Source organism: Solanum pennellii, chromosome 11 (assembly GCF_001406875.1).
Source record: "Solanum pennellii chromosome 11, SPENNV200".
Lineage (NCBI taxonomy): Eukaryota > Viridiplantae > Streptophyta > Magnoliopsida > Solanales > Solanaceae > Solanum > Solanum pennellii.
Window position 1 is genome coordinate 14,296,655 of NC_028647.1, and position 20,987 is coordinate 14,317,641.

General features: G+C 36.4%; 1 protein-coding gene across 1 annotated transcript in view; it reads left to right on the forward strand.

The window, feature by feature from the left end:
• The first annotated feature begins 14,901 nt into the window (after positions 1 to 14,901).
• The window catches only part of LOC107003690 (homeobox-leucine zipper protein HDG11-like), a 17,472-nt gene continuing 11,386 nt past the window's right edge, over positions 14,902 to 20,987 (forward strand). Inside the window, exon 1 of the mRNA XM_015202000.2 lies at positions 14,902 to 15,087. Coding sequence (XP_015057486.2) covers positions 14,902 to 15,087 — 186 coding nt within the window. The remainder of the gene's footprint in view (positions 15,088 to 20,987) is intronic.

Genomic DNA, 20,987 nt, shown 5'->3' on the forward strand with positions numbered 1-20,987 from the left:
GTACTTCGGATCATTTGTTGTTTATTTATCGTCGAGGTTCTTCTATGGATTACCTCTTATTATATGTCAATGATATAATCTTGACTGCTTCCTCGGATAAGCTCCATTAGTCGATCATCTCTTGTCTAAGAGGTTCGATTTAGAAATACTTTAACAGCAAAGTTTTACTAAGTATAGAAATACTTTAAAAGCAAAGTTAAACAACTAACAGCATGTACAGGAACTCGTCCCAACCTTTATTAATCTTATAATTAATACAAAGGAAGGCTTCAAAAATTTGTCTAAGGCCAGAAACACACTCTATGCCTTAAACGAATTTTCCACCCTTAATAAATTTTCTGCACATGGCAGTTACAAAGGACACCTGTCTGACACTTGTCATCACAGGATTCAAACTTAGTTTCCAACAACTATATTTCTAACAGATAGAATCTAATTCAAATTACATCCTTATCCACACGAAATATTAATATTCTAACACCTAGAATATTTCAGCCAGCTTCCAACACTTAAAATATTTTAGCTGCCCTCCAACACTTAGTTTTATTTCAGCAATTCACGTGAAATGCCTTTGTTCTTGCCATCGTCAAGTCTTCACAGCTTTGCCGTGTCAAGCCAACACGTTGCCTTGCCGATGACTCTAGCCCACACGTATGCCTTGTATGTTCAAGTTGCCTTGCCAACACCCAAGCACCTTGAACCTGCGTTGCACTATTTTGTCCCCATTTATGTCAAGACCAATGCCCAAGTCCTTGAGATGTCTGCACGTAGTTAGATCAAGTATTTTACGGGTCTAAAAGACCACCCGCACCACTTGAACTAGATGTCCTCATCGAGACTGTTTTAAGATAGTCCTCGGTTTGAGCATCAAACTGCCATAAGTCTTTCGCCTTCTCCCAAACTGCATTAGCTGCACTCTTGCCTTTCAGTGAACCAAGAATTTTGTCTTAGTATTCTTCTTACTTGTACCCAAAACCCGGTGATCAGGGATCTTCTCAATTACAGCATCATACTGTGTAGGTACTGATGGAGGAGCCCTCTTTGACCTGTTTCTGTCCGGATCATCTGCATCTGCAAAGTATGAATTCAAGAAACTCACATGGAAAGTGGGATGAATTTTCAACCTTTCTGGACTCTTTAATCTATAAGCAACTTCGTCCACTCGTTTCACCACTTCGAATGGACCATCATATTTAGGAATCAAATCCCGATGTCTATTCTTACTTACAATCTGTTTCCAGATTTGTGGAGTAAGTTTCAGTAACACTTTGCCACCCACATTGAACTCAACTGAGCGACGATGTTGATCAGCATACTTATTCATGCGCCGCTGAGCCTTGCGCAAGCTATCCTGTGCTTCAGATAATATTTCAAGTCTGTCCCTTGAAACCCTGTATGCTGCTGGACACTTTCCCTGATTTTTAGATTTGACAACATCTAGTGGCGTCATAGGCTGTTTACCTAAAATGATTTCAAAAGGGCTCATTTTTGTTGCAGTTGACTTGTGCAGATGATAGAAGAATTGCGCAGTGTCTAACAATGTCACCCAGTTTCGTTGACTTGGTGTCACATAGTGCCTCAAGTATTCTTCCAATATGTGATTAATTCTTTTCGTCTGTCCATCTGTTTGTGGATGATTCGCAGTAGAAAATTCACATAGTGCCTGAAGTATTCTTCCAACAGGTGATTAATTCTTTCCGTCTGTCCATCTGTTTGTGGATGATTCGCAGTAGAAAATTTTTACTCAGTTCCCATCATATTGAACAAAGCTGTCCAAAACCTACCAGTGAACCTTGTATCTCTACCACTCAGGATGTCAGCCGGAAAACCAAAATACTTAGCCACATATTTGTAGAACAAATCAGCAGCAACTTCAGATGAACATAGTTCAGGTGCAGCAACAAAAACAGAATATTTTGAAAACCTGTCAACTACCACCATGATAGATGCTTTTCCATCTACCTTAGGGAATCCAGAAATGAAATCCATGCTTACTCATAGCCACGGCCTTTCAGGAATAGGCAAAGGTTGCAACAAACCTACTTCCTTTTTAGTTCAGTCTTGTCAACTTGACAAACATGACAAGTCTTGACGTATGCCTCTATATCGTCTTCCATCTTTGGCCAAAAATAAACACGAGACAGTAAGGATAACATCCTTTCAACACCTGGATGTCCAGCCCAAGCTGAATCATGTGCCTCTTTCATTAAGTCTTTGCGCAATCCACCCTGATTTGGTACAACGATCCTCCCCCCTTTAAAATAGACCATATCTTCCTCGATTCAATACCGTCGCATTGTGCCATCTTGCACTTGACCCATCCATTTAACATACAATGAATCATTTGCAGCACACAACCTGATTCTATCATAGAAATCAGTTTTGAGTTTTGAAATTGAATATACTGCAACAAATACTTCTTTTCTACTCAGCGCATCATTAACCTGGTTGTATTTTCCTAGTTTGTGTTCCCACACAAAATCGTATTCTGCCAGGAATTCTTGCCACCGTGCTTTTTTAGGACTCAACTTTTTTTGTGTCTTGAAAAATGTATTTGCTACATTATCAGTTCTTACTACAAATCGAGTACCTAAGAGATAAACTCTCCAAACCTACAGACAGTCTACCACGGCAACCATATCTTTTACATGTTATGAGTATATCTGTTCAGCATCATTCAATTTCCTACTTTCAAAGGCCACAGGATGACCTTCCTGCACTAATACGCCACCAATTGCTTTGTCTGACGCATCTGTGTGCACTTCAAATGGTAACTCAAAATCAGGTAATTTGAGTATTGGTTCAGATGCAATAGCATTCTTCAATTTATGAAATGCTTCATCACATCGTTCAGACCAAACCAACTTCATATCCTTCTTCAACAAGTCTGTCAAAGCCGCTGCCCTTTTTGAGTAACCAGCATTGAATTTTCTATAATAGTTAGCCAAGCCAAGAAACGACCTCAAATCCTTCACATGACGAGGTGCATGCCAATCAACAATGGCTTGCACTTTCTTAGGATCCATTCGAACTTGGTTTTTAATAACAAGATGCCCCAAAATTTTATCTCCTGTTGAGTAAACTCACACTTTTCCATCTTAACATAAAGTGTGTATTTCCTCAACTAAGACAGAACCAGACTTAAGGGATTAACATGTTCCTCCAATGTTCAACTATAAATGACAATATCATCTAGATAGACAACAACAAAGTCATCAAGATAGTCAAACAGTACATTATTCATTAAGTTGCAAAATGTTGCCGGAGCATTAGTTAGCCTAAATGGCATTACAAGGAATTCATATGAACCATATCTAGTTACACATGTTGTTTTTGGTTCAACACCCTCTGCTATCCCAACCTGCCAATAGCCTGCCTAAGATCAAGTTTTGTGAACCAGCATGCCTTACTCAACCTGTCCATCAAATCCTGCACCAATGGAACCGGATACTTATTCTTTACAGTTGCCTTGTTCAGCGCCCTGTAGTCTACACACATTCGCATCGTCCCATCCTGTTTCTTTTGAAATAAAACAGGGTCACCATATGGAGCCTTAGATGGATGAACCAATCCAGCATCCAACAACTCGTTCAATTGTTTACGCAATTCAGCCAATTCCTTAGGAGCCATACGATAAGGAGCCTGTGCAGGATCAACCATACCAGACAGCAACCTAATTTTATGATCGATATCCCTCCTTTGTGGTAAATTCATTGGTAATTCAGGCGGCATAACATCAGCATACTGTTTAAGCAATTCAGCAATACAATCAGGCACTTCCATCTTAACATCAGGTTTCACTTCAACCAAGGCAGCAAATATAGTGTCATCACCCTTCTTCAGCCCTTTGTCGATTGACATAGCATACAAGAACATTCCCTTGTCTTTCTTCTTTGCAACTTTATTTATATTCCCAAATGGATGAACTCCTTTAAGAAATCCAGCATTGCTTCCATTCTGACCATTACTCCATCTAAATGATGAAACGGAACAAACTGGAATTTTCTTAGAAAATCAATCCCAAGTATGATCTCAAATTCACCAAGCGGCATCACCATCAAATTATGTTTTCCTACCCAATTTTTAGTCGACATAGACACACAATAAGCCATACCCACAATGGCATGTGCCTTAGCATTGACTGTTTTGACGAAGGAAGGGCTTTTAGACAACATCAGCCCCAATGTAGCAATTTTCACATTTACAAACGTATGAGTGGCTCCTGTATCAACCATTGCCATCACACGTTGTTCTTTCACTGTCATTTGTATATGAATTAGGGAAGCATGAGGATTCAAAGTACTAGACGTTTCTCCAACATTATTAACCCACGTAATATGGTTGAAGGACAATCCCAATGGCTTTGCCATTGCAGCCACGATTTCCTCATCTTCCTCCCTTTGATTCATATTTCCAGCAAGCAAAGTATTTACTTTTTCCCGGTTTGGACAATACTTGGCCAAATGAGGACCGCCACAAGTTCAACAGCCTTTAGAATTACCATCTTTGTTCTTTGGTTTGTCCTTTCCATCCTTCATTTGCGCCTTTCATTTGTCATTTGTACAGTCCTTACCACTATCCTTTTTCCATTCACCTTTCTTATCGTTCTTTTTCTTAGTTTTTGAAGTAGAGGGAATATCTGTCAAAGAACGAGTTGTCCGGAAATCAATTAACGAATCTGCAGCAGCAATTGCGCCAGGCATATCTTTAACATTCTGCCTCCGAAGTTCGTTTTGAGCCCAGCCTTGCATACCCAAAATGAAGTTGTGTAATTTATCCTCATCAGACATGTTTTGAATGTCTAACATCACAGAGGTGAATTCTGCAATGTATTCCCTCACCGTCATGGCGGTGGTTTATTTTTATAAAAAAGAAATATGCTACAGAGATCATTGAACAAGAAGGCATGTCCTCGTGTAAGCATATTCTATTCCGGTGGATACAAAACCGAAGCTCGATACTACTACGATCAAACCATTTGAGAATCCCTCTCTTTATAAGAGTCATGTCGGCTCACTTCAGTACCTTACGTTCACAAGACCCGATATTATGTATGCCGTACCAAAGGTATGCTTATTCATGCATGACCCGATGGAGGAACACATACACGCACTTAAGCGCATTTTGTGCCACATACAGGGTACTAAGGATTTTTGTCTTCACATGTTTCCCTCCTCCACCTCAACCCTTATTTAGTATACTGATGTTGATTGGCGTGGACGCCCGAACACACGGCGTTCAATGTCGGGTTACTGTGTCGTTTTGGATGATAACTTGATCTCTTGGTCTTCTAAACATCAGGTTACCTTATCCCGTTCTAGTGCAGAGGCTAAATATCGAGGGGTAGTCAATGTAGTTTATGAGTCATTTTGGTTGCGAAATTTTCTGTTGGAACTTCATTGTCCTATACAACACGCTACATTGGTGTATTGTGATAATGTGAGTGTCATATTTCTTGCTAGTAATACGGTTCAGCATCACGTACTAAGCACATTGAAATGGATATACATTTTGTCACGACCCAAAAAAGGGCGTGATGGCACTCGTCTTATCCCACCAAGACAAGTCAGCCTAACCCAATAATTTTCATAAAATGCGGAAATAAAATCAAAGTTAGATAACACTTACTAATACAAAAACAATTAAACTTGATTAAATCCCCAAATCTTGGTTGTCATGTACACAAGCCTCTAATATAAATACTAGAATTGAAGTAAAAATATGAGTTTAAAAATGAAATTGTCTTTCAAGTAAAAACAAAGTTATAAACTTGAGTAGGAAAATTCGCTAAGATGACAAGCAGCTACCTCACAATCCTCCACAAGATGCCTCGGAAACAAAGAGAATGAGAAGTATTACGAAGATCCTGACTCGTAACCTACAAAAATTTATAGAGCAAGGGGTGAGTATGAAACCACGCGGTACCCAACAAGCAAACCTGTAAACACAAGTTAAGTGAACAAAATACGAGTACTCTTGACTCCTATCTGAACCTCCACCCTACAGCCTAACAATTCACAGTTTACTAAGCACAACTCAACAATCATACTCTATCATTTTACATATTCTCAATAACAAGTTAATATTCAACAGTCACAGGTTCCACAGAAAAAAAATCACATAAGCAAAACATGTGTCCAAGTGCATCAATAATAAAAATGTGTAATGCCATGAGATGTGATGTCATGTATAGTGATGCATGTCTTCCCTAATGATACACACCCGTTTTCTCTCAGTCTGGGACCCATGAGAGACATATTTGTCCATGCATCTGTTGCGGCGCACGACACGACCCTCGATGGTAGTAACTTTTGCGATGCGCGACCTTGAAATGTAATACCCATCGCGGCGCGCGATACGACCCTCGAAATGGTACATCCTTTTATCGCATAACTCTTATCACAACCATGTCTCAATTACAATGCAAATGACATGCTCAAATGAAAAATGAGGAGATAACCATTTTGAAAACAAAACATAATTCACAACAAGGAAAAAACACCAACAAATAGGCAACAAGTCTCCAAATCATTCTCAATAACACACAAGGACATACACGAATTTCATACGCTTAACAAGGGTTTAGAAATCCACTTACCGTAGCTAATCGAATAATCACTCCGGGACTTGAGCCTTCCCCTTCCATTGAGCTTCCGAATCAATGGAATCTATTCAAGTATATATTATTAGTAAGGTTTCATAACTAACAACACCCACATTATTATGTTTTTAACTTCGACCTTTAAATTCACCCAATTTTATAACCAAGTTTGTAATTCTTGATGTCAACTCACATTTCAACTATCATATTTTCCAAATAATACAACCTTAATAGTTTTCATATAATAGGATAATTTCATTGACTCACTACATAACAAAATATTGTATCATCTCTATAAGTCATAAAAGAAAAAAAATTAAAAATAAAGCTACACTACATGTAGCTCTCACGCTAAAACGAAAAGATAATGAACACACTACTCAGCCATGCATTGAATCCTTATTATGCATATTTTTACTAATACATTACTGTTTAATGCTTCCAAATTATATCATCATCATCACGCCATTATTGGCTATCAATTACTTGGCCAATTATCATGCCAATTCTCCACCAAAAATTGATCCAAAAGAGACAAACAATGCTAATCAAATCTGAAGAAATATAATAATAATCTTATATACCATTCATTATTTCACAACTCAAATATTTCAAGTTCTTTCAAACCCATATGATAATACTAATATAATTCTTATCATCACTTTGTGAAAAGAATAAACTATAATTCCCCTTAATTACACAAAATCCACATTAACATGTCAACTTTAAAAATTCATTCAATCTCATTTAATACAAATCGAAAACATTGCATATATACGACAATACGATAAAGCAGACATAAATCGAAAAGATTCACTTACCTTTAGGTCGAATCTCCGTTGCCGAGGTTGCACGCATCGTGTCCTAGGGTAGTTTTCTTTTCCTCTTGTTTCTTTAAATAATAATTATAGTAAAAGTACTAAATTTCACCAATTTATATTTTTATATATGAGGGACAACTAGTATAGGATCTTAAATAAATTATCACTTTAACCCACTAACCATCTATTAATTCAATTATCTATGATCACCCATCCATTAATTAATTCAAGTTAAACAAATAATTCAAATTTCCAAAAATGACCTTCCAGGTCATTACATTATCCGCCACTAAAAATCATGTTCGTCCTCGAACATAAGATGAAAGAAAGTACCTGGAGCTTAAAAAAGTTGTGGATATCTAGCACGCATGTCAGACTCTGTGTCCCAAGTTGCCTCTCCCACTGATCAGTGTTTCCATTGCACCTTCACTGAAGAAATCTCTTTGGTCCTAAGCTTTTCCGAACCTGCCTATCAAGAATAGCTATAGGCTCCTACTCAAATGTCAAGTCTGGACCCTGCTCCACAGAATCAAGTGAAATCACATGAGATTCATCCGGAATATTCTTCCGAAGCATGGAAACATGGAAAACAAGATGAACTGCCGACAAACTAGGTGGCAACGCCAACTTATAAGAAACCTCTCCCACTCGGCTCAAAATCTCAAAGGGTCCAATGAATCTAGGTCTAAGCTTGCCCTTCTTTCCGAACCTCATCACACCCTTCATGGGTGATACTCGAAGCAAAACATGATTACCCTCCATAAAAACTAAGGCTCTAACTCTCCGGTCTGCATAACTCTTCTGTCGACTATGAGCTGTCAATAGTCTATACTGAATCATACGGACTTCCTCCATAGCATCTCTAAGCAAGTCTGTATCCAAAGATTCCATCTCCGCCGAATCAATCCGATCAATCGGAGACCTACACTGTCTTCTATACGATGCCTCTAATGGGGCCATCTAGATACTAGAGTGATAACGGTTATTATAGGCAAACTCCGCTAAGGGGAAATGTCTATCCCATCTAGCTCCGAAATCGATCACACAAGCTCAAAGCATATCTTCCAAAACCTAAATCGTCCGCTCAGACTGACCATATGTCTAAGGGTGAAATGATGTACTCATATCTAACTGAGTACCCAAACCATGCTATAATGCCTTCCAGAAGTAAGAAGTATATAGTGAACCTCGATTTGATATGATAGAAATAGGAACTCTATGTAGTCGCACAATCTGACTGATATATAGCTAGGCTAACTTTTTTGTCGTATACTTTACCGAACCATAACTAAGTGGGAAGACATGGTAAGCCAATCAACAACAACCCAAATTGAGTCATAACCACCCACTGTGGTACGCAAACCCTAAAAAAAGTCCATAGTAATCCTCTCCCACTTCCAAGTAGGAACAGGCATCCTCTAAGATACACCCCCGGGCAGCTGGTGCTAACATCTGAACTGCTGGCAAGTAAAACACTTCGAAAGAAAGTCTGAAATATACCTTTTCATCCCACACCACCAGTAATGCTGATTCATATCATGATACATCTTCACCGCTCCCAGATGGATGGAATATCGAGAATAATGGGCGTCCTCAAGAATCAATCCAATCAAATCGCTCGTCTAGGGCACACAAATCCTTCCTCCGATCCTCAAGACACCATCAGAATCAAGGATAGCCTCCTTAGCTTCCTCTCTCAATATTTTGTCTCGAATTAGACATAATTTCTCATCATCAAACTAGTGCACAAGGATCTTCTCAACTAAAGAAGATCGAGCCTCAATAAAAGCAATCATCCCATCACTCTCCTCTGAAATCTGCAATCAGAAAAGACTATTAGCTAACACCTAAACATCTCTAGCCAATGGTCTCTCCTCAATATTAAGATATGCAAGAATCCTTATGCTATGAGTCTTCCTACTCTAAGTATCGGCCACAACATTGTCCTTCCCTGGATGATAAAGAATGGTCACATCATAGTCCTTCAGTAACTCAAGCCATATCCGTTGCCTCAAGTTCAAATCCCTCTAACTAAATATATATTGAAGAGTCCGATGATTAGTGAAGATCTCATAATGCACCCCATACAAATAATGATGTCATAACTTAAGTAAAAATACCACAACCGTCAACTCCAAATCATGAGTAGGGTAGTTCTTCTCATGGGATTTCAACTCCCTCGAAGCATAAGCAATCACTTTCCTCTTTTTCATCAACACACCACCCAACCCAACTCCTGAAGCATCACAATACGCAGTAAAGTCTACACCCTCCTCAGGTAGAGTCAACACAGGAGATGAATTCAACAAAGTCTTGATCTTTTGAAAGATCTCCTCACACTCATCTGACCACTAAAAACCCACATCATGTCGAGTCAATCTAGTCAATGGAGCTGCAATAGTAGAGAAACTCTAAACAAATCGTCGATAATATCCTACCAATCCCACAAAACTCCTAATCTCAGTAGGTGAAGTAGGTCGCGTCCAGCCTCTAACTGCCTCAATCTTGGCCAGATCTACTCTAATACCCTCTTTGGACACCACGTGTCCCAAGAATGCCATACAAGTAAGCCAGAACTCACACTTTGAGAACTTTGCATACAACTTCTCTTCTCTCAACCTCTGAAGTACAATTAACAAGGGTAAGACATGGTCCTCCTCAGTCTTGGAGTAAACCAAGATATCATTGATGAAAACAATCACAAAAGAATCTAGGTATGGTCGAAACACCCCATTAATCAACTCCATGAATGCTGCAGGGGCATTAGTCAATCCAAATGACATCACTACGAACTCGTAATGCCCATATCGAGTCCGAAAAGCTGTCTTAGGAATACTGATGCCCTAATATTTAACTGATGATACCCGGACCTCAAATCAATCTTAGAGAATAATGATGCTCCCTATAGCTGATCAAATAAGTCATCAATACGCGGAAGAGGATGCTTATTCTTTTATGTTACCTTGTTCAACTATCTATAATCAATACACTTCTTCATAGTCCCATCTTTCTTCTTCACAAATAATACAGGGACACCCCAAGTTGATACACTAGGGCGAATAAAACCCTTACTCAATAAATCCTGCAACTGATCCTTCAATTCTTTCAACTCTGCTAGAGCCATACGATATGGAGGGATAGAAATAGGCTTAGTGCCCAGCTCTAAATCAATAGAAAAATCAATATCTCTATCGGGAGGAACACCTGGGAGATCAGAAGGAATTACATCGGGAAACTCCTGAACCATAGGAACAATGTCCATGGGTGGTGGTTCAACATTAGTATCCCAAAAAAAGCTAATACAAATACCCTCTCTCCACCAATATCTGAGTATGGATAAAAGAGATGACCTTGCTAGGGTAAGAACCACTAACACCCTTCCACTCAACCCTCGGAACACCAGGCATTGCTAAAGTCCCAGTCTTAGCATTACAATCAAGGACATCATGAAGAGGAGAAACCCAATTCATACCCAAGATAACATAAAAGTCTACTATCCCCAGAATAATTAGGTCTACCCAAGTGTCATACCCAGCCAAAGAAATAAGACTGGATCGATACACTCGATCCATCACTAAGGGATCACCAACGGGTGTAGAAACACGAATAGGTACAGTCATGCTATCACATATCATATCAAATTCAGCAGCAAAATAGGTAGACACATAAGAGAATGTAGACCCTGGATCAAACAATACAGACGCAGGTCGACGATATACTGGGATGATACCTGTAATAACAGCATCATAGGTCTCCGCTTTAGGGCTCCCTGGAAAAGCATAATAGTGTCCCCCTCGTCCACTTCTAGCATGGTTGGTAGCTCTACCCCTACTCTACTGAGCTGCAGTAGTACTACTAGAAACTCTATCACCTCTACCCTACTGCACTCTGCCATGGACTCTACCCTGTGGTGTTTGTGGTTTAGTCTTAAATGAAGAATTAGGTCGACGCCCAACACGACTCCTTTGAGAAGTACATTGCCGCATCAGGTGATCTGATCTCCACAAGTAAACCAAAATCTCTAACCCGGGAACTGTTGTGTGGACATTGAAAATACACTATAATTGCCTCACCCTGTAGGTCGTTGTTGTGAACCATACAAGTCCTGTTCCTGGCTATAAGAACCCCTAGATGTCTGACCACCCTCAGATGTCGGTATAGATGCATGAATGGGTCCCCGCTGCTAAAAGGAACCACTCCCTCTTTCTGATCCCCTACCTCCAAATGAGGCACCATGAAACTAGCCTACTGTACGGGCCATTTTAGGTCCCCAAACTCCTCTCTCTCCATCAATTCCTCCTCTTTGGCGGCGCTCACAATGGACTGCAAAGAAGCTTCATCTCTAGATGCCCGAAACATAGTTGACCTGATAGAGAAAGTCAATCCCCTCACAAATCTGCGGATCTTTTCTGTCTCATCTGGAATAATGGCCAACGCATGCCTAGTCAACTGGCAGAAACACGCCTCATACTCTGTAACCGATAAACCATCCTGTGTCAGGTTCTCAAACCTCAATGGACTCTCCTCTCTCATGCTCCAAGGTATAAAACGGTCGTGGAATGCACTAGAAAACTTCTCTCAAGTCACTCAAGGAGACCCAACTGGCAAAGCCCCCGAATAAGTCCTCCACCACTCTCTCTCTAGCCACGAAGCTGGAGTGTAGCATATCGAAGCCCATGTGACTCAGCTAATCCAACCACCTCTAGCAACTCTCGTCATGTAGTCAAAAACTCATGAGCGTCCTTGCTCTTCCCACCCTCAAACTGAGGCGGGTCCATCTTTCGAAATCTCTTATACCTACGCTGCTTATCCTCTGCCAAAACAACCATCAGTGCAACTTTACCCCCAACTGCTGGTGCAACATCATTCTGAACAGCGAGTTTCATTGATAGTTGCCCCACCGCATCCTGAACAACTGGAGCTTGTTGTTACTTTTGGGTCTGAGTAAAGCCCTCCAACACACGTAACACCCTCAATAATGTATCTTGAAGCAAAGGTGTGACTGCAGGCTCTGGAGAAACCTGGTCTACTCGGTCATCAATTTGAGGCTCTAGAGAGACCTCTCTAGCACGACCTCTCACTGGTGCTACTCCACGGCCACGCCCTCCGGCTAGTGTCGTACCACGAGCACGACCTCTAGCTCAAGATCTGCCTCTACCTCTAGCTGGGACCTCAACAACTACCTCGGGAAGTCTCTCCCGCCTACAACCAGTAACACTAGCTCTAGTCCTCGTTATCTGTCAAAGGAGTATACAACAACTCAGTACTAATGAAGGTAAGCATGCACGATGAGAAAGAATGTACAAAATGATGTTTCCTAATATTCTTTATAGCCTCCCATAGATAAATACAGACGTCTATATACTGATCCTAAAGACTCTACGTAGACTCGATTTGTATGCACGTGAGACCTATGAACCAGGGACTTTGATACCATTTTGGCACGACCCAAAAATGGGCGTGATGGAACTCGTCTAATTCCACCAAGACAAGTAATCCTAATCCAATAATTTTGATCAAATGCGGAAATAAAACCAAAGTCTGATAACACTTACTAATATAAAAAAATTAAACTTAATTAAATCCCCAAAACCTGGTTGTCACGTGCACAAGCCTCTAATGTAAATACTAGAATTGAAGTAAAAATACAAGTCTAAAAATGAAATTATCTTTCAAGTAAAAAATACGTCATACACTGGAGTAGGAAAGTTCGCTGAGATGACAAGCAGTTACCTCACAATCCTCCAAAAGATGCCTCGGAAATGAAGAGAATGAGAGGTATCACAAAGATCCAAGCTTGTAACCTAAAAAAACTTGTACAAGCAAGGGGTGAGTAACAAACCACGCGGTACCCGACAAGCAAACCTGTAAACACAACTTAATATTCAACAGTCACAAGTTTCACAGGAAAATACTCAAAACATAAGCAAAACATGTGTCCAAGTGCATCAATAAAAAAAATGTGTAATGCCGTGAGATGTGATGTCAAGTAGAGTGATGCATGTCTTCCCTATACACATCCACTGTCTCTTAGTCTGGGACCCATGGGGGACATATTTCTCCATGCATCTGTCGCGGTGCACGGCACGATCTTCGATGATAGTATCCTTCACGGCGCGCGATAAGTCCCTCGAAATATAATATCCATCGCGGCGCGCAATACGACCCTCAAAATGGTACATCCTCTTATCGCATAACTCTTATCACAACCATGTCTCCAATACAATGCAGATGACAAAACACAATTCACAACAAGGAATACAACACCAAAAATAGGCAACAAGTATTCAAATCATTCTCAAAACTACACAAGGACATACACGAATTTCATACTCTTAACAAGGGTTTAGAAATCCACTTGCCTTAGCCAATCGAATAATCACCCAGGGGCTTGAGCCTTCCCATTCCGTTGAGCTTCTGGACCAATGGAATCTATTTAAGTATATATTCATAATAAGGTTTCAGAACTAACAACACCCACATTATTATGTTTTTAACTTTGAACTTTAAATTCACCCAATTTTATAACCAAATTCGTAATTCTTGATGCCAACTCACATTTCAACTATCATATTTTCCAAATAATACAACCTTAATAGTTTTCATATAATAAAATATACCAATATTTAATTTCCTTGACTCACTACATTACAAATTTGTATCATCTCTATAAGTCATAAAAGAATACTTNTCTCTATAAGTCATAAAAGAAAACTTAAAAAATTTAAAAATAAAGCTACACTACATGTAGCACTCACGCTAAAACGAAAAGATAATGAACACACTGCTCCAGCCATGCACTGAATCCTTATTATGCATATTTTTACTAATACAGTACGATTTAATGCTTCCCAATTATATCATCATCGTCATGCCATTATTGGATATCAATTACTTGGGCAATTATCATGTCAATTCGCCACCAAAAATTGATCCAAAAGAGATAAACAATGCTAATCAAATCTGAAAAAAATAATAATAGTCTAATTTACCATTCATTCTTTCACAACTCAAATATTTCAAGCTCTTTCAAACCCACATTATAATACTAATATAATTTCTATCATCACTTTATGAAAAGAATGAACTATAATTCCCCTTAATCAACCAAATCCACATTAACATGTCAGCTTTAAAAATTCATTCAATCTCATTTAATACAAATCAGTAAGAATTCATATATACGACAATAAGATAAAGCAGGCATAACTAAAAAAAGATTCACTTACCTTTAGGTCGAATCTCCGTTGCCCAGGTTGCACGAATCCAGTTCTAGGGTAGTTTTCTTTTCCTCTTATTTCTTTAAATAATAGTTATAGTAAAACAACCAAATTTCACCAATTTATATATGAGGGACAACTAGTATAGGATCTTAAATAAATTTTTACTTTAACTCACTAACTATCTATTAATTCAATTATCTATGATCACCCATCCATTAATTAATTCAAGTTAAACAAATAATTCAAATTTCCAAAAATGACCTTCCGGGTCATTACACATTTTGTCCGGAAAAAGGTGGCTCGCGGCCAAGTTCGCGTGTTACATGTCCCCTCGCGTTATCATAATGCAGACATATTCACCAGAGCTCTTCCTTTGGTGTTATTTGAGGACTTTCGGGACAGTCTTAGCATTCGGCGACCTCCTGCTTCGACAGAGGAGTGTGTTAGAATATATAATAAATATATTTTGATTAATTAATTGTATTAAGTGTATATATAGTTTCTACTTATAACTAGGTGTACATTTAGTTTCCTTAGTTATAGTCTTGTACTGATTGTATATAAATTATTTAATTTAAATGAAATAGGCAACGGATTAAACTCTTTCAAAACAAAATCTTTTATGAGAGAACCAAAACACATTCAGATTCCTATCTGGTCTTCACTCTTCATGCATTTGCTCTGTTTGAAAAAGTTGATGTAATTATTAGAATAGTAAATATCAGCATAGTAATTACACAACCTAGTAATCACATCTACTTTCTTATATGCCATAGTAGAATTAAAATATAATTACACATATGTTGTTTGGATGTACAGATGCAACCATAAAGTTAAATTAAATTTGAAAATTAAAAATTAATTATTTAAAATTTAGATTAGAAAAAAAAGAAATGTAATAAATGATATTATATTATATATATAGTTCAACCATTTCACTCATACAAGCAACAACAGTCTCAAACATAATTGTTTGTTGCCTACTGTCATGATGGCATTCATCATGTTCTTGTGGTGATGGAGACATTATTGAATGTGCATGAACATTATTATTATTATGATTGTTTTCTTGACGAAGAGGAGGATATCTAATGGGAGAGCCACATATGTCTTGGTTCAATAAACTTCCATCAGATGAATTTGAAGATGATCCAAGAGTCGATTTTTGTGGTGCCAAATTTGAATCCATCACAAAAGGCCTTCCAACAACACGTGAGATGAGATTTGATACTTTTTCATCCTGCAAAAATAAATTGTTACGTTAATTTACTTACAATAATAGGTACATATCTAAATAAACATGATTTGAGAATCTAAAAAGGATAATAAGTGTATAATTTTCTATTAGTGCATATAATTTAAATTCTTTCAATCAATTAATTGATGTGAGATCAAGATGGTCTCTTGTGTCAAGGGAGGGTGCAACTCATAAGCACGGGGCAGAAACAAATCCAAGATATAATTTAACACATTTAACACTCGTGTAAATCTCATTAAAAAGAGAATCACTTCCTATCGGGATCTTTGTACGAGCGCTCAAACTTAAGACCCTTTGTTAAGAATAGATGAATCTTATCCATACCATCACAACCCTTGTTAGTAGGATTCTAACGCTTAATTGTTGTATTTATAAAATTATGGATCCAGACATAATATTTATTTGAATTTTAGTATACTTTACATGTATCTATGCCTCATGTAAAAAATATGAGATTCAAATGAAATCGGCGCTTATGATCTACATCCACCTCAATATATATCTATAAGTTGTAGCATAGAATATATATATATATATATATATATATATATATATATGTAAACATGAACTAAAATTTCAATAAATATAATAGATTTGACTCCTTCATTTTTTATTAGAAGTTATGTTCTAATACCTTAAATTCTGAATTAATCTATCGAGTTCAAACCATAAATTCCCCCCGTCTTTTGTTATATATAAGTAATTCTTTTCAAGACAAATAGAAAAATTAACATAAACAATAAAATAAAGTAAAATAAATAGGATAAAAAGAAGGTTTAATTATTTGTTCTGTCAACCATTGATTTTTCGTTTTCATATTTTCTAAATTACGTTCTCTTTTTTCTTTTCCAATGGGAAGTCCATCACATTTTGGACACATAATATTCTTCATTGCCTCTTTCATTGCCTTATATTCACAAAGAAATCTTTCTTTTTATTTTCGAAGAGCATTGTTAATGGAATTCTCAATTTGAGTCTGATGAATAAATATATATAAAAAATTAATCACATATGGAATAACAATACAAACTTAATATAACATATAGTAATTAAATAATTGTACAATTAATTATTATGTTAAATTTTTGAATATTCACAAATAAAGGATCAATAGTGCACATTCCAATAAATTACATATTTATGTATTGAGCAGGATATCACTAGTATCAAAATTAGAATATTATAATAATTGAAGGACCAAAATGCTACTTAGCCTTTTTATAATGCTTGAATAATATTTTTTCCATCCATCTTTGCTTAAAAATTTAAAATTCCATTCGAATTTGAACCCCATACACATTCTTCCTCGTATAAGAAATATATTTTAATTTTTTTACATAGGTGAAAAAATTATTCCATGAAAATTTAATTTACTCAACTTGCCCAAATTTAACTAGAAGTCCTTAACCACATATTATCTGCATCACTACTACTAACCAAAGCTCCCACAACTAAAAACTTGTCTATGATATCCAGAGCACTGGCCATATTCAAGCTTCACCATTTTATCCCCGGTTTGTTACCTACGATCTTCTTCTTCCTCTCCCTTACAATCCAAAATCCAACAGATGGAGTTAATATTAGGTCGTTAAATTCTCACTCGGAATAACCAACAATCTTTATAAAGTCCTTTATCTTCCTTCCTAAGAATCAAATAGTCTATCTGAGTTTTATCTACCGTGCTATGGAAGGTTACCAAGTGCTCCTCCTCCTATAAGAAACTTGAATTGACTACCACCAACCCAAAAGCTCTTGAAAAATCCATAGGTGAGACTCCTTCGCATTCTTGTCCCTGAAACTGAAAACTCCATACTAATCACTACACCCCATGGAGTAGAATCGATGTGACCATTGAAATCTCCTTCTATGAATAAATTCTTTGTGTTTGAAACACCTCCACCCACCCTGTCAAATCCTCCCAAAAAATCTTCTAGTCCTCCTCGTCCAAGACCATTTGAAGAGCTTAAGCACCAACAATGTTCAAAGTGGACCCTCCAATTACTAACTTAATCATCATCATCCTATCATTGATCCTCCTTACCTCAATCACTTCCTCCTTAAGCTCACAATCAGCTAAGATGCCTACTTTATTCCATATCGTCACACCTTTCGAGTACCACAATTTATACTTGTCTATATCACGTGCCTTCTATCCTACTCATTGGTCTCCTAGATACAAGTTATCCTTCCCTTTTGAGAATCTTCACTATCTCTATTAAATTTCCCATCAAAGACCATACTTTAGCCTAGATGTTATAAATATAGTCATGTTAAAAAAGGAAATTACATTATTTGGTAATTGAACAATTAACGAGAAAAAAAAAAATTTGATGGAAGTTGAAAAATTGGGTTGTGGTCTTTTTTTTTACCCAACCCAACCCAAATAATTTATTCATCCGCTCATTTATTTATACAAATTATTTTGACTAGCCTGGACTTCATTCAATTGGTCCATTTAATATTTCAAAGTTTCCTTCATTCATCAAATAATCTTGTAAAGGAAAATAATTAGTTCTCAGTTGCAAAACCAAATTTTTCTGACTTAAATTCTCAAAACCTAAAAGGGATTCAATTTTTTGGTCCATTTTGTAATTATTTGATAATTATGGAACTTGCTAGGGAGTTCATGTACTTTGAATTATTTAAAATGATTCTATCATCGATTTAATTGAGCAACAACTTAATTGACTTGGAGGTTAGATGATGAAAATAATTTAAATGAAAAGAAGTTTCTTTAATAAATTCCATATATTAATGAGAGAACATACTTTCAAATATATTGATCAAATCAACATGGAAAATCAAATGAGTGATTTAGGAAAACTAAATAGAAATTGAAAAGTGAAATCATCAATAATGGAATTTATTGTACGCGGCCCAGGTGTGTGTGTGTGTGATAGTGGAAGTAAATAACTTGATTATTAAGAGGAATAAATTATCTTATTTATTCACACATTCTAACATCTTAACCAAATTTAGAAAAACAATTTACCAATAGATCACTGCTTTCCATTAAATTGATTAAACTGTTATCATTACTTTTTCTAGATTTTTGAAAATTTTAATGAAAAATATATATTAATTTGTTGTTGTGTGTAAACACCAACACCAACACCAACACCAACACCAACAATAATAATATCCAATGAATTAAGTACAAATGACAATATATAAAAGAACTAAATAATCAAAATTACCTCTTTTTGAGTCCTTCTGTTTTGGAACCAAAACTTGACCTGCTTATGGTCAAGCCCTGCTTCACTAGCCAATTGTTTTTGTTGATCCTCATCTGGATGCGGACATTTCTTGAAAAATCTTCATTCATTCATTAAGAAAAAAACATTATTGATCATTTTTATAAAAATAAACCTAAAAATGAAAATAACAAAAAAATGTCATAAATACATGGTGGATTGACAAGTATTTCTCCATCATTTATCAGGTCTTAAATTTGAGCATTGGAACAAAAACTTTGGTAAGGAACGTTTAACCCTAAAATGGGACTTGATTTCCCACTTGAATTTGAATATCCCTGGCCCTGATCAAGTACTAGATACTCACCAAAGATTGAGAAGTAGTAAGTACTCTTTAATCCTTAACTAGAGGCCTCGTGTTGAGTCATGAGACAAGAGTTGTCACCATCGATTGGGAGAGGTTTAGCTCCCAAAGTGAGACTTTCTGATGCAAATCTGAACTAAGCAGATCCTATAGTGTGACTTTTCAATGCAAATCTAGATTAGTCGATCCCAAAGATAGTTTTTTATGTGATCAAGATTAGTTGGGCCTTAAAATGATATTTCTCGACACAAAGTTAAATTAGTCAAGCCTCAAAAGGGGTATCAAACATAACAGGAAATAGATTGTTTGTGTTTTTGGTGCAAAAATTAGAAAGAAATTGAACTTAAACGAACTCATCATCTTATGCTAAAGTCATAAAGAATAATCCAGTTCATATATAAAGATGTATACACATAACAGATTAATCATCAAAATAAACTATTTCAAAACCATTTTAGCAAATCAATAAAAGAAAATAGGAAGCGTGAAATCAAAAGTACAAATCTTTTACTAAATATAAAGGACTGTGAGGAACAAACACCAAAAGAAAATCAATAAAAATAAATAAATATCAATTGATGCACAAAAAATACATACAAGAAAAATTATTCTATCACTAATGAAATTCACTCATGCAATTTAAGAAAATAACATCATCTCTTTGAACAAATAAAAAAATTGAACAGATATATTTGAAGGATCAAATTTTTTTTTTTTACAAAAAAATTGATTTTACTCTCCAAGTCTTTGAATTTGTTCCATAGAATGTTTGTGGTATTGTCCATGCCTTTCCGATCTTTTTTGGGAATTTGATGATTCTGCAACAGGTTCTTCCCCAGAATCTGTCATATTTTATGATAATTTTCTGTTTAGTAAAACAAAACAACAAAAAAAACACAAAAATCAAGTGTTAATCTATTTAATTTATTGTGTAAACAATCAACTTATATAACAAACAACTCAAATAGAATAAAGAGAAAAAAAAATATAAGAGAAATTTTTTTAAACACCTTTTGATTGATGAGTACTGATAGAATAAATGAAATATAAGCGATCTATTTATATAGTACAAAACAAGTTGATTGTACATGTGAAAGATACATAGAATCTGATATAAAAAAAAAAGAGGGTGGCGGGGGTGGGGGGTTGGGACTCTAAAGAATACTAAGGTTTTTTTGGAAAGACACCATGATAATTGAATTTGGTGTAATTGGGTGTAATTACATTGTCTGACCTATTACTTGTTCAGGAGGTAATTTCACTCTCCAATTCCTAGGAAGGAGATGTAAATTGTAGATAATTGCATTTTCATTTATTTTCTATTATTACAAATTCTTTTTTATTTTTCATTATTCTAGAATTTTCTAAAAGTTTCTTTTTTATTGTATATTATTTTATATTTTATTTCTTTCTCATTATCAACCTTTACTTCATGTGATTCTATGCGATTTTTTTGCATTCTCTATTTTTTATAACATATTTATTTATTTCATTAACATAATTTCGCTAGTATTTTAAAATTAAAG